Genomic DNA, 13418 nt, shown 5'->3' with positions numbered 1-13418 from the left:
AGGGGTGTTGAAATCCATTTGGAATGGCTAGTTGTTGGGAAAGAGACTGGGTGGGAGGCAGGCGCTCGGGAATTGGAGCATTCAAAGCTGCTGGAGAAGAAGAGAGGTCATGAGACGCTGTTTGTGATTTTAGTGCTCAGAGCTTTGGTCTCCTTTGGGGATGGGGTCCCTGAAAGGTGACCCATAAGGAAATCATTGTTGGAATTGGGTCCTTTTTTTTTTTGCTTCTCTGTGGTGCATTAAGGAAGCCTAGAAGATTTTCAGGGTTTGATTTCCTCTCCGTCCATAACACCGGCTCTTATGAGGCCTGACACAATACTATCATTATGGCTTCTTCTTGGCATCATTAAACCTGTGGCTTCTGTTTAATAAACTTATTTTACTTTGAATATGAACCAACACGGTGCTGTGATTGAAATAAGAGTGTTTGTCAAACCCCAGTGAGATTAGCGAGTTGCCCCTTGAAAGGAGCGATACATTTAGTAGCTTCTGTGAGTGTTCCAGGAGGGGGCTGGATGCCACAGAGACACGTCTCTGGGGAACTTGGGAACTGGAGCACACTGCAAAGCAAGGTTCAGACTGGCAGAGTCTTGAGGAGTTTTGTCGGTGAGGGAGACTGGCTGGCATGGCAGGGAGCTGACACACAGTCTAATCTCCCTCTTGCTGAAGCGGAGAAGTAACACCGAGGCTCAAAGTTCTGGGTCTCTGAACAGCGCGTTCCACACCCCCTCCCTTTGCTGGTTTTTTATTATATTAGAAATCCAAATCGTATCTGCTTGGAGACTCTGTGGTGACCGGACAACTCATAAAATGATGACATCACAAGAGCCAACAGAGAGGAAGCTGAGCAATTTGGAGGGGAAGGGATTTTTAGCCAGATTGTTTAAAATTTTGGGTCAGATCCCCACTAATGTAAATTAATAGACCTCTGACTTCAGTGGTGCTACCCTCATTCACACCACCTGCGGATCCAGCCCAATGTTTGCTTGTTTTGGTTAGTACTTATTGACCTCCACCGCCTAGTGAGCATTCTAGAGTAAGGAACCTTTTGTAAAAGATTCACATCATTTCATTCAAGATGTAAGTGCTCAGCGCAAACACCCCTGAGACGTCCAGCAGGTCCTTCAGCACAACCAGACTCGACACAAGCCCATTTTTTAAAAAAGGCCTTTTCAAGTTGCCTTTAAATGAACAGTTATGAATAGCTCCTTTGAAGTAAAGACTAAAGCTTGTCGACCTCTTGTGGAAGAGTGTAGATCTTAGAAGGGGTGGGAAAAGAAATGCAATCCTCATTTTACAAACAGGGAAACTAAGGCATGGAGAGGGGAAGTGACTTGCCCAAGCTCCCTCAGTGAATCAGTGGCAGAGCCTGGAATAGAACCCAGGAGTCCTGACTCAATCCCCTGCGCTGTCCATAAGCCTATTTATCCTCTTTTGTCCTTCCTGCTGTCTCTTGTTCTCTGTGTTGCAAGGCGCAATGCCCGGATTTAGCAACACGGCATTTGAGAGGTGTGACGTTCCCTGCTCAAGGACCCTCTGTCCATCTGAGTGCTGTCAGGGTTTGTTCAAGTGCCTTGGCGAATTCCTCCAATAGTTCCTGGAACAGGTCATGAGTACCTCTTAAGTAGTGCATGCAGTGTGGTTGTAGCTGTGTTGGTCCTCGGATATTAGGGAGACAAGAAGGGTGAGGTCACGTCTTTTATTTGGACCAACTTCTGTTGGTGAGATAAATGAGCTTTCGCGCTTACACAGAGCTCTTCTCAAACTCAGCAAGAGAGAGAGAGCGGGGAAGATATAGCAGGAAGCGACCAACCATGCTACAGAGTGAGTCAGATGCTTCGGTCTAACTTGCCATATTACCCGGGGCTTCAGTCTTTCAGCAGCAGAAGAGATATGTGAATGGAGTTAAAAATGATCTAGTCCCGGATAATTATCGCCAATTACACACACTGTGGAGATAACAACCCTTCACATTCCAGTAGGCTCTCCAAGCACTTTCTAAACATGAACTAAGCCTTGTGTTCACGCCTGAAGTTATTAATCTCCCTATTTTATTGATGGGGAAATTGAGGCACAGAGCAGTAAAATGACTTCTACAAAGTCACTGTCTGCTGTAATGGGTTTGAAGCAGAATAGACCCTGCTCTGAACAGCTTGGACCCACCTCTATGGGATCAACTTCCCTGGCTGTTTATTCAGTGTAAAGTAGTTCTGCCTGAGACCCAGTAACCACCTTTTTAGAGCATTTTGTCTCATTTTTCAACTGCTCCCCCGCATGGGAAGTGTCTGCCAGCTTTATTGCTCCCTTTCATCCTTTGCAAATCCACGCAGATTGCCTCAAATTCTCCGCACTCTCCAAGGACCTGCCCCACCTTTCCTCCAAACTTAGGCCCCGGTCCTAGCTAGCATAAGTCAGCTGCGCTGAAGGCTCTGACCCTCCATGTTTAGTCTCCTGAAACTGTTATTAGCAATACAGAAGAGGACAGGGATTTAAAGTGCAAGGAACGGATCTTTGACCCCTTGTTTGCACCAATCCTGCAGCATAAAGGAGATTTAAAGCAACATCTGATCCCCAGGAGGGAATCCACAGCTGGTGCAGAGATTGCTTCAGTTCCCTGGTGCTGGAGGTGTTACAGGTTGGGCTGGGGTCAAGGAGGAAGCGTGCTAGGGGTGGGGTCAGAGTATGATGTGCTCCATGAATCCTGGCCAGCAAAGCACTTGCTCACCAGTGAGAGTTGGAACAGCCCCGAGGCTGCTCTAACTTGCATTGAGTGCGGTTTGGCCCCCAGCAGCCGCCAGGATCAGCGGAGAGGTGGAAAAGTGGCAGAAAGCCACCTACGCTCCTGTCCCCACTACGTGCAATGAGCCAGGCTGCTCTGGCCAACCTCAGGATCTGGCCTTCCTCCCGGCACTGTCCCTTTAAAAGGTTTTGTGCATTGTCAGCACGTGGGAGCTCTTCCGAGGAAGGAAGCCCAGCAGGCAGAACGGGAGCGCAGCATAAAATATGGCAATAGAGGGCTCCCATCCTGTGTTAGCATGGGCTGGACCTTGGAGGACAGGCAATATTTAAACAAACGGTTCCAACAGTGGGCCCGATTCTGCTCTCCTCTTGCACTGCAGCGAATCAGGAGCCACTCACTGAAATAAACTGAGTTACTCTGGTGTAAAGGCTGCGGGAGGTCAGTGTCAGGGCCAGGGACTTCCACAGAGCTACTCCTGGTTCATACTCCCGCCTGGAGTCAGGGAGAGCAGAACTGGGCCCCTTGTGGTGTGCTTTTCATTAAACACAGGGCTGGGGCAAGTCGAGGGAGTGACGTTCTCCATCTGCAGACCAGGGGCAAGACAAGCTTGCCTCAATACGCTGCTGCCTGTCGTGGGGCCTCCTCCACCCTGAAAAAACCAGCCCTAGAGCCCAGAGGAACTCATGGACCATGGCACACTGCTAGTCCTAGGGCTCAACGCATTTCTGGACAGCGCCCAGGCACCACGGTGACGGGTGACACAAGACCCTGGATACAGTAAGCAGAATGGCCCCTCCAGCCCCTGGCCTCTCTGCTAAGGACCATCATCAAAAGGGGTCCAGGGGAGAATGGTGACGGTGGTTTGAGGAGGTGGGAATCTGCCCCGCTAGGAACCAAAGGGACATGACAGATTCTTCCCATCGGTTGCTTGACCGGCACCATCAGCTGGTTACGCCGAAGTTTTAATCAGGGAGACAGCGATGGGAACTTCGCTGGGATTCAATGGTTCCAGGTGTGAAGGGTTTATGTGCTGGGTCTGGTTTGTGCAAGAGGAAGGTGGAGGATAGAGGGCCTTGAAACAGACACCCCCTTAGTCCTGTCCCCACCCTCCAGGGCATCAGCTGAATTAGTAGCCACTGGCTGTGCTTGCACTTGTGAGCTGGAGGACTTTCCTTCCAGGGAAGGAGAGCACTTTACACAGGGGCAGCCCAGCTGTGTGTGTGTGTGTGTGTGTGTGCGCATTTAGTATGTGGAGTGAGCAATTCCAGCTGCTTGGTGAGAGCTGCGAGCAGTCTCCCACTCCCCAGACATGATGTAATTAAGAGGCCCTCATTAGAAGTTATTCTGGGAACCCAGTGGGAGTTTAATTGTCTTGCCCCCTGCCTTGCATACCAGAAGCACGAAGAAGAGCAAATATTTTTCTGGCTCTGTGGGCAAGCAGGCACCAAGCTGCTTGGAGAGATATCTTGGAATCTGCCGTTCTCCTGGTCAGGTGGGCTTGCCTACTTCAGCACACACTGGGAAGAGATTGCTGGTCCAATGGCATTTCCCCACTGATGTACAGCTCGGTGGCACCAGCTATTCAGCTTAAAGATGTGGAGGCTTCCAGCAAGGGCAGAAGCAAAGTCAGTTTGGTGTCTTCTGTTTAGTTCTGGACAGATGAGACAACCTCCTGCTCTGTTGATCCAGCCGCTTGCTGAGTTGATCAGCCTTCTCCCCTCCAAATTTAAATGATGCCCAGTTTAAGGTTTCACTTAAAAAAAGAAGTTAAGGGCCAGATCTTCAGCTGGTGTCAATCAGTCAAGTTCCACTGACATAAAAGCAGCTACACTGATTTACACCAACTGAGGATCTAGCCCCAAGTTTCTAGCCCTTATGATTGTGAAGGAAACTTTCCAGAGAGAGCACTGGCTAAGGGACACGACAACTGAAGGTGTATTTGTGGCAGGGATTAGGCACAGCTGCGCTGGCTTTAATTTAACTAGTGCCGATAACAATAGCAGAGAAGATGCAATAGCACAGACCAAGCCTGAGCCAGCCCCCGAGCATCCACCCAGAGTCCCTGGTGGGCTTGTCCAAGGGTGATTAGCCCACATTGCCACCACGTCTTCTCTGCTATTGTTATCTGCACCAGCTAGATTAAAGCTAAAGCAGTGTCCCTCCCAGCAGTACAACTACCCCTTTGTTTGTGGTATAGAGGTACTCTTAGTCTGAAACAAGCATTCTGGGAGAGATGTAAACTCCCCTTTCATCTCAGGAGGGCACAAGGTCCTTTCAAGGCCTAATTTTCAAACAACGCAGGCCACAGCCTCGAATCTCTAGGCCGCATTGTCTTTCTCCATAGTCTGTGTATTCCTATCCTGCCCCAGGCCCCCCCAGCATACCCCTTACACAGAGTCACATGAGAAATGGGCAGTGTGTAAAGCCATTTATATCTTCCCTACTATGCTCCTGCACTGGAGGGATTCTCCCCTGACCTCCTGCAGTTCATTTACAGCCCTTAAGCTGCCAGGGTCAGTATCGACCCCACTATCCATCAGTTCCCATCCTAAACAGGTCAGCACTACTGCACTCTGTTAAACAGCTGCCATGTTCCACCTCAGAGGTAGCTGCATTTCAGTGGTGTGCAAACTGATTCCTGGACATAAGCACCACATGAAGTCCTCTGGGATCCTAAGGATGAAAGGTCCTGTCACGAACTATCTGGTTACAGCTGTGGAGGGGCAGGAAGGAGCTTTCAGTTCCAGCCAACATGTGCAGCTGCAGCAGTGTACCCCTGCGTGGGGCAAGCAGAAGGAGCATTGTGCGTGACTCACAGCACCCCTGCTGGTCTATGAAGTGATGGTGAAGGGCGCTAAAATGAGCCATCGGGTCTGATCAAGTCTGGCAGTGCCTGGCTCCCTTTTGTCCAGGATCTGACAGTAGTCAGCACCAGCTGCTGCAGAGGAAGGCATTAAGACTTGTTTAGTCTCTCAGTGAAAGGGGCCTTGAGGATGGAGTGGGTGAAGAGTGGATGTAGGGAGGGGGAACGGGTGGCTGAGAATACCTAGGAGGCCCTACAGTAATCCACAGCTGAGATGAGTTTGCTGGGTGTTTGCGCACTGCGGGGAGCTGCTGTGCTGAGCAGACCATTTGCAAGTAGACTCAGCACTGCAGAGAGCATCTGGGTCAGCCCGTATTGCTCAGCAATGACGCTGCAGCTGGCCTCCCGCTGCCGGCCTCCCCCACAGAAAGCGAACCAGCATTTCCCCATTCGACGTGGGCAGCGGCCTGCAGGGGAAACCTTCTTCTTGGGCTTGGCTGAAATCAGCTGCTGGCTCTTTTTGTTAGGGGCTCATCCCTGCTCCTGCTGAAGTCAAAGGGAGATTTGCAATTGTCTTTGGGAGCAGTGGGATCGGGCTCGAAGTACAGGGACTAGGGAGCGGCTTGGCAGAGGCTGTGGGTTTGGGGAGCCCTTTGCAGAGCTGAAGTTACATAAGATCTGCTCTCCTCAGGCCAGTCACTCCAGCCCTGAGCTGAAATGCAGAAGACCTGTGCCGCTGCTTCAGGACACCTCTAAATCCCTCCCTCTCCTCTTTGTCACCCCCTGCTGGTGAGACACACACACGCACTTTGTTCCCCTCCCGTCCTGCTGCCAAAATAGTCTCCTCTTCCTACCCCCTGGGACACATCACTCCATTGTTTGATCCCTCCTCTGCCTGCCACATCTTCTGCATCACCTGCACAGCTCCCTTTCCCCTCTGCATCTCTGTGCTCATCTCCTCCCACTTGCTTGCCCAAGCCCCTCCCCTATCCAGTCTCCTTCTCCCACTCTGGTCTCGGAGCACCTTCCTGTCCTCTCACATAGCTGTTCTACCCACCCTCCCGCAAAGCACCCTCGGAGCAGCAGGTGCAGGCCAGGGACTCAGGTTTCAGCTTGTGGAGGTGAAGCAGACACGCCAAGGGTCATGGTCAGTGTGCAGCAGCAGGTAAAGAGCCTGATAACTCTGGATCAGAACAAGGACGACTCCGCTCGGCTGCCCCTGGTCTCTGCCCATCTCTCCTGTTAGTGGCACCAGTGGAGGAGTGAATTCCCCCGCGTTTCTGTGTGTGTCACTCAGGGGCCTCTCCTCCCTCTACAGGTCCGTACTGTGGGAATTCAAATCCTGTGCCCAACGGTCTGGTGATAAACTCCAGCTCAGTGACGGTCCAGTTCAACAGCACCACTCACCGCTCAGGGCGCGGCTTCCTGCTCTCCTATACTACCAGCCATCACCCAGGTAGGAGACACCCTGCAGCTACGGGCCGGGGTGAAAAGCAGGGGGTTGCTGGTCCTGGGGAGGGGAAGAAAAATTGCACGACATGGATCCAGCTTCCTCTCCATGGGAGCAGAAGGCCCCCTGCCAGGTGTCCATGTAGGTGGGTTCTTCTCGCCCCAGCACCCCACTAATCCTAGCTCTGGGTGGATGCTCCTGGCAAAGCTGGGAGGGGTAAGCCAAGAGGATCCCTCACTACATTTATCCTCTAGTCCTTCTCCTGAATGGAGCAATCAGGGACAAAGGGCTGAGAGGTCCTTTGCCATCTCCCTATCCACAGGGCATTTGTGTTGCTCTTACAATCACATTGGGGCTGACAGCAGGATTTGGACCTGAATCTATTCCCCCTCCCTCCCCATTTTTCAGACTTGCTAGCAAACCAAAAATTCCATTCTTTGCACAGCTCTCCCTGAACACATACATGCTAACCCTGTGATTGAGCTGGGCTTTATTCCAGGCTCATGTTAATTACCCCTTTATACCACACCCCATGCCATCATGAGTTCTGTATGCAGCACACATGTTACAGAAGAACCATGTCTGGGATCTTATTTAAGAGCTTTGCAAAATTACATTGGACAACATATAACTTTCCACTCCCAAAGCCAGGTATCTTAGTTACCATTCATTAAACAGTGCAGGGTTCAAGGGAGAGAACAATTAAAATAAACAGACCTTTAAAAAATGATGTCATGTCATTGTGTCTGGAAGAGTGAATGTACAAGTTTAAAACGTGACCCTTCAGGGCCTCGCAGGGTTAGAACTGAGTGCGGGGCTCCCCCCCCCCATCAGAAACATGGGAATCTCCCCCTTTTGAATCCTTTCCAATGGTGTAAAACTCCCAGCCAGTCCCCGCCTTGAGCAGGTGTAATTTAGAAGGGCTGGGGGGGGCGGGAGGGGGTGGAGAAAGGGGGGAAAAAAACCTCCCATTGGTCTCTGGTAACTGCTCAGTGGCTTGGAATATTAAAATCCATCCCAGGGAGAGGGCTCAGAGGGCAGGCGAAGTGAGCAAAGGTGCTTGCTCAATGCAATTTATCACATGGACGCCACGGTACAAAATACCACCGCAGGAGCGAGGACTCACCCCAGCATGCCCCCTTCCTGACGTAGCTACCTCTCCACTCCTGGCGGCCCAGCTGACAGCCACGCTGGCCCGGCTTCTTGTGACTCAATCCTCCAGCTCAGGGGGGGGGGCGGACAGAAAGTCCCACAAATTAGTTCAATAAGCTTGTGTCAGATCTTCAGCCGCTGAATCTGTGCCCCATGGTCCATCCAGCCTTTGTCTCAGGGCTTCCAATAGTCCTTGTCCCTGTAGCTTCCACTTGAGGGGCCTGGAGCAAGCAGCCAAGGTCTGCTCTTGGCACACCTTTGGGCTTCTTCCGACCTGGGCCTGCCTTCAGGCCCTTTTCTGGGCTCCGTGGAGTCCTGTCCAGGTCTGGTAGCAAGCACCCTCTCGCAGGGCTTTCCCCCTGGAAAACCAGGTCCTGCCCTTTTATCCGTGCTGCCTGCAGGGGGTTCACTCCTTGCCTGTTGTTTCTCCAGCTCTCTCCTAGCCTGTTGTCAGCATTTCCATCTCAGGAGTTGATCCCAAGAGCCAGGGCCCACCCTACGCCAAATGGCGGCAAAGGCGAGGAGCGTCTTCAGCGCCCCCACCCTCCATTTGTTACACTTTAGAATAGCTTGGGGGTTTTATTGCATTTGTAGCCCATTTCACAACTTGGGTGCACACGTTAGCCCTGTCAGATAAGACGATAAATTTGCACTGTAAATCTAGGAGCTACGAGGAAAACATAGTTCTGAGAAAGTCCAGAAGGTTCCACACGATTCTACAAAGCTCCAGAACATTCTAGGAGGTTTGTGAAAAATGAATCCACATACGGAATACCTGAAATATTTTACTTCAAACCTCCCATTTCCCCTTTTGTCGCTAACAACACAAACAGCCCCCCTTGAGCCAAGCACCCCCCAAACCCACAGGTCTCCAGCCCTGCCAAGAGCGTTGCTTCGCCTGGCTAGGCCAGATGGACTTCCTCCCCACCCTCTCTCTTCTGTGCTGAGCTCCTTCCTTTATAGAGACCCAGCTGGGCCTGATAAAGAATTGGTTCCCCCACCATCCAGGTGCCATCCCGTGGGTTAATTGAGGCTTCAGCCTCCCATTAACCATTTTGCTGCCAGTGGAGGGAAGGCAGGGGCGGCCCACCACATCACCACCACCTATGTGGCACTCATGAATAATGCAGCCATCCCAAAGTCATCCCAAAGTCATGCTGGCAGACCCTTTCTGCCCTGCCACGCTCTTGTGTGTTTTATGTGTGTGAGTGTGTAGGTGCGTGTGTATGGTGTATACACAACACACACTCAGTGCCTGAGTCTTGTGCACACTAAAGCCCCTAATCTCCATTCTGGCAGCATAAAGGGGCCGTGAAGTGGGCACCATGTACCTGTGCTTTCACTTTACGGCCCCTTCCACACTGCCGTGAGTGATGCAAAGGGGTCTTAGTGCAAAGGAGAGATAGGGCCCTAAATTCTGACCAAACAGGGCAGAAGCTTCTGCAGCTGACACCTGACACTGACAGGCTTGCACATCAGCTGCTGGATGTATGCCACAAACAGCCATGAGTCACTTTCTTCTTTCCTCTGTCCTCTGGTTTCTGGAGGAATGGTGAGAGTGGGTGGGTTGGGCCGGGCCTGCCGGGAATCCACAGACATTGGATTGTGGTGTGTAATTTCCTTTAGAAGAGCAAAGAATAATAGTTTGGGTGTCCCTGTGGCTTCCCTAGGGAATGTGCCCCACTTCCTTGGACTGCTCAGCACGGTCCCTTTAATAAACTAGCAGTTTGGCTATAAATGTTGCCTGTCGCTGTGGAAGTCAGTGTCCTTGGATGGCTAGAGCAGAGTCTGTGAGTTGGGACTTCCCTATTCTGTTCCAGCTCTGCCACAGATTAGCTGTGAGAATTTTGGTCAGTCACGTCCCTGATCTGTGCTTCAATTTCCCCATCTATACTATGGGAATAATGCTACTGATCTGACTCACTGGAGGTGTTCTGAGGCTTTATTCATTTTTCATTTTAGGAAATAATTTGGAGGATAGCTCGGTGCCTAAATACCTTTGAGGATCTGGGCCTGAGTGATCACTGTACACCACGTACAGAGCCCCTCTCGTGGACCCAGACCCCATGGTGCTAGGTGCTGTACAAACACACAACAAAATGTCAGTTGCTGCCCGAAAGAGCTGACAATCTAGGCTGGTAGATAAACTCCAGCCTAAGGTGACCAAAGCTGAGACCATTTTGACGTCAATGAGAAGTTGTAGCATGGCCCTTTGTGAATGACTGTTGGTGTGATAATGATGGCGAAAAATGGCATTACCAATCCCGGTATAACATGTCAGGATGCAGCACAGGCCACTGTGAGACCATGCTGAGCAAGGGGGGGTTTATAATACAAATAAGGGCTTCATTGAAAGTCACAAATCTGCTGTCGCTTACATGGGTGTAAACCAGGAGTGATTCATGGCACTCCCCGGAATTGTATCAGTATGTCAGAGATCAGAGTCAGACTGACAAACAACAAAGCAGTCTGCCTCTGGGGATGTGAGATCAGGCAGGCCACTAGGATTCTCTGTCTGTCTGTCTGTCTTTTAGATCTGATTTCCTGTTTGGATAAAGGGACCTATTACAACCAGGAACAAATCAGGTGAGTGATTTCTGATGGGGAGTCTATTACCTGAGAATAAAGCAAACTCTTCCATGGAGTAACTCGACTGATGTCAGTGGAGTAACTCTAGGCCAGGGGCTCTCTGGAGAACATGTGACAATTTGCACTGACGTAACTACATTGATGTGCTTACACTGATGCAAGTTTCCATAATGTAGATAGGCTGTAGGAAGCCAGATTACTGGGTTCTCTGCTATTGACTCACTGAATGGCCTTGGGGAAGTCACTTCACCTGTACATGTCTCAGTTTCCCCCCTCAGTAATACTGGCCTCCCAGGGCGATTGTCAGGCTTAGTTGTCACTAAAGCACTCTGAGATTAGCTAATGAATGGCACCGTTAGTGCAGATTATACCTGATTATTAGCTACCCACCAGTGGATTCATTACACAGGTGAATAATTTGTAGTAATTGATCTGACAAATGTCACCTTCTCTCCTGTTCGTGAGTTGCCCATGAACTGATCATGATTTCCTCCAATGATTGTTATTGGAGATGTCCTGCCAAATAATGGCTGACAATAATTCTCTACCTGCATCTCTTTTGTGAGCAGTTCATTGTGAGTGTGTTTGATATTCAGTCCCCAGCTGTTATTTCTGTGCCCCACGCTGGAGAAGCGCAACCCTTCGAGTCATGTTTCTGATACGAATACTCCTGCTGACAAATCTGTAATTCCATTTCTATGGATACTTGGTAACAACAAATTGAAATTCACGTTCCTGCCAGGGACCATGGTCGTTAGACTATTTGCAGGGTGTGAATGCCAACGGGCATGTACAGACTCAAAGCCCATTTGTCTGAATGGAATTCAATGGGAGATGGTTTGCAGGTTTGGCCCAGCTCTTTCCATGACCATGGGATGCCCCACAGTGACCTGTGTGGGAGGAATCCGATGGGTCTGACTTGAATTCCCCAAGTACATCACACAACCCACCATCATGTCACCCCTTTATGGTAGCCTCTGTGGGGAAGGCAAGAACCGCACAGGCTAAGGAAACTGACTATCTCAGAGGCTGTGTGGGACAAGCTCGCACCACTGTACCTGTTCTGAGGACAGACAGGGCTCCGGCTCCCTGGACATCTCGGTCCAGCACCTTCCGTCCGGTCCGACTTTGACAAATGAAAATAACAGGGGGGAGGAATAAAGCCACAAGCCCTGTTGTCATCAGTGATGAAGTGAACCCCAGCTGTGCTAGAGAAGAGCTGAAAGAGCAGAACCTCATCCAGGGGTCTCCTTTGTCCTGTGTTTCAGCGTTTTCTGCCCTGCCGGCTGCAAGGGAGTAGCGGGTGACATATGGGGTAACACGAAGCACGGCTACCGAGACGTGAGTACCATCCTCAGTGCCTTGCAGAAAGACCAACCCTGAGCGGTGGCTGTATGGGAAGCGAGTTGGCGAGTCCACTTCCCAGGGGAGAGGTGCCACGTCACAGGGGCCACCATGGGCACAGCTGCCCTAATCCATAGCTTGCTGGCAGTCTCAGCAGGGAGGCCAAGGGTTGAACGGGCCCCGGAGGGTGAATCCCACAGGGTCTCCAGGTCAAGGCTCAAGCCCATTTGGCAGGGGCAGTATGGGACAGCATGCCCCTGCTGGGTCTGATCCTTAGGTACACGGAGACTTGCAGAGCCCAGGGCTGCCGTTCTGCCACACTTTGTGCCAGAGCTAACTTCACTTGAAAAATAAAGGACCTGATCCTGGTGGTCCCTCCAGTGTGGTCACTCCTGATTGCACTGGTGTGAGCTCAGAACTGGGCCGGAGTCTTTCTAAAGCAGAGATCACAGTCTGTCTGAGCCAGACTGTGGTCTCGGTTACACCGGTGTAAATCTGGAATAGCTCCACTGAAATCAATAGGATCACTTCGGGTTTACGCCACTGTGACTGAGGCCAGAAGCTGGCCCTCTCTGTCCCATGGAATTGCCCCACTCAGGATTGGAGCCCAGGCTGGACTCTCTGACTGGGGTTTTCTTTCTATCTCCCTTTCATTCGCTGTGTCTGTGCCTCCTCCAGACCTCAGTTCTCTGCAAGGCAGCCATCCACGCTGGAGTGATCTTGGATGAGCTGGGAGGGCAGCTGACTTTGTCTCAGGAGAAGGGGATCACGCTCTATGAATCGGCCTTCGCCAATGGACTCCACTCAAAACGGTGAACAGCCAACTTGTTAATAGATAATGCTGGGCCAGTCTTCAGTGGGGACCAGCTCCCTCCAAAGGACGATCGGCCCAGAACCTCAGACGGCAATGGAGTTAGGTTGATTTACACCAACCTGAGACCCGGCCCGCTGTTTTTAGAGGGACAATGTGTAGCTTGAAATCAGAGAGGACCAATCTTGCAGTATTTACTCTAGCAAAAGTCCATTGAAATGTTACCTGAGTGATGGCTGCAGAATTTGGCTCATATTTTCTTTTAAAGAGCCAGGGTCTGGGAGACCTGGGTTCTGTGTCCAGCTCTGACACTGACCTGCTAGTCGCTTAGGCCCAGATTTTTAAAGGTCTTTAGGGGTTATTGTGCTCAGTGTTGCAACATCTAACAGATTTAGGAGCCCATCTCCCAATGGGATTTTGGCTCCTAAGTGTCTAAATCCTTTTTGAAAATGAGATCTAGGCTCCTAAATCAGTTAAGCATAGCAACGTGGAGTGCAGCAATGCCTAAAGAGCTTTAAAAACCTGGGCC

The 13418-nt window shown here is 50.9% G+C and overlaps 1 protein-coding gene across 3 annotated transcripts in view; it reads left to right on the top strand.

The window, feature by feature from the left end:
• Positions 1–13418, top strand: part of LOC137141694 (discoidin, CUB and LCCL domain-containing protein 1-like) — a 59716-nt gene that overhangs the window by 28206 nt on the left and 18092 nt on the right. For all 3 annotated transcript variants that reach the window (XM_067530744.1, XM_067530747.1, XM_067530746.1), the window contains exons 3-6: positions 6862–6999; positions 10680–10731; positions 12003–12075; positions 12757–12890. In XM_067530744.1, coding sequence (XP_067386845.1) covers positions 6862–6999; positions 10680–10731; positions 12003–12075; positions 12757–12890 — 397 coding nt within the window. The remainder of the gene's footprint in view (positions 1–6861; positions 7000–10679; positions 10732–12002; positions 12076–12756; positions 12891–13418) is intronic.

This window comes from Emydura macquarii, unplaced genomic scaffold (assembly GCF_026122565.2).
Source record: "Emydura macquarii macquarii isolate MOO-44397 ecotype Brisbane River unplaced genomic scaffold, CSIRO-AGI_Emac_v2 contig_3113, whole genome shotgun sequence".
Lineage (NCBI taxonomy): Eukaryota > Metazoa > Chordata > Testudines > Chelidae > Emydura > Emydura macquarii.
The sequence above is the reverse complement of the archived record's forward strand: the minus strand, read 5'-3'. Positions and strand labels throughout refer to the sequence as shown.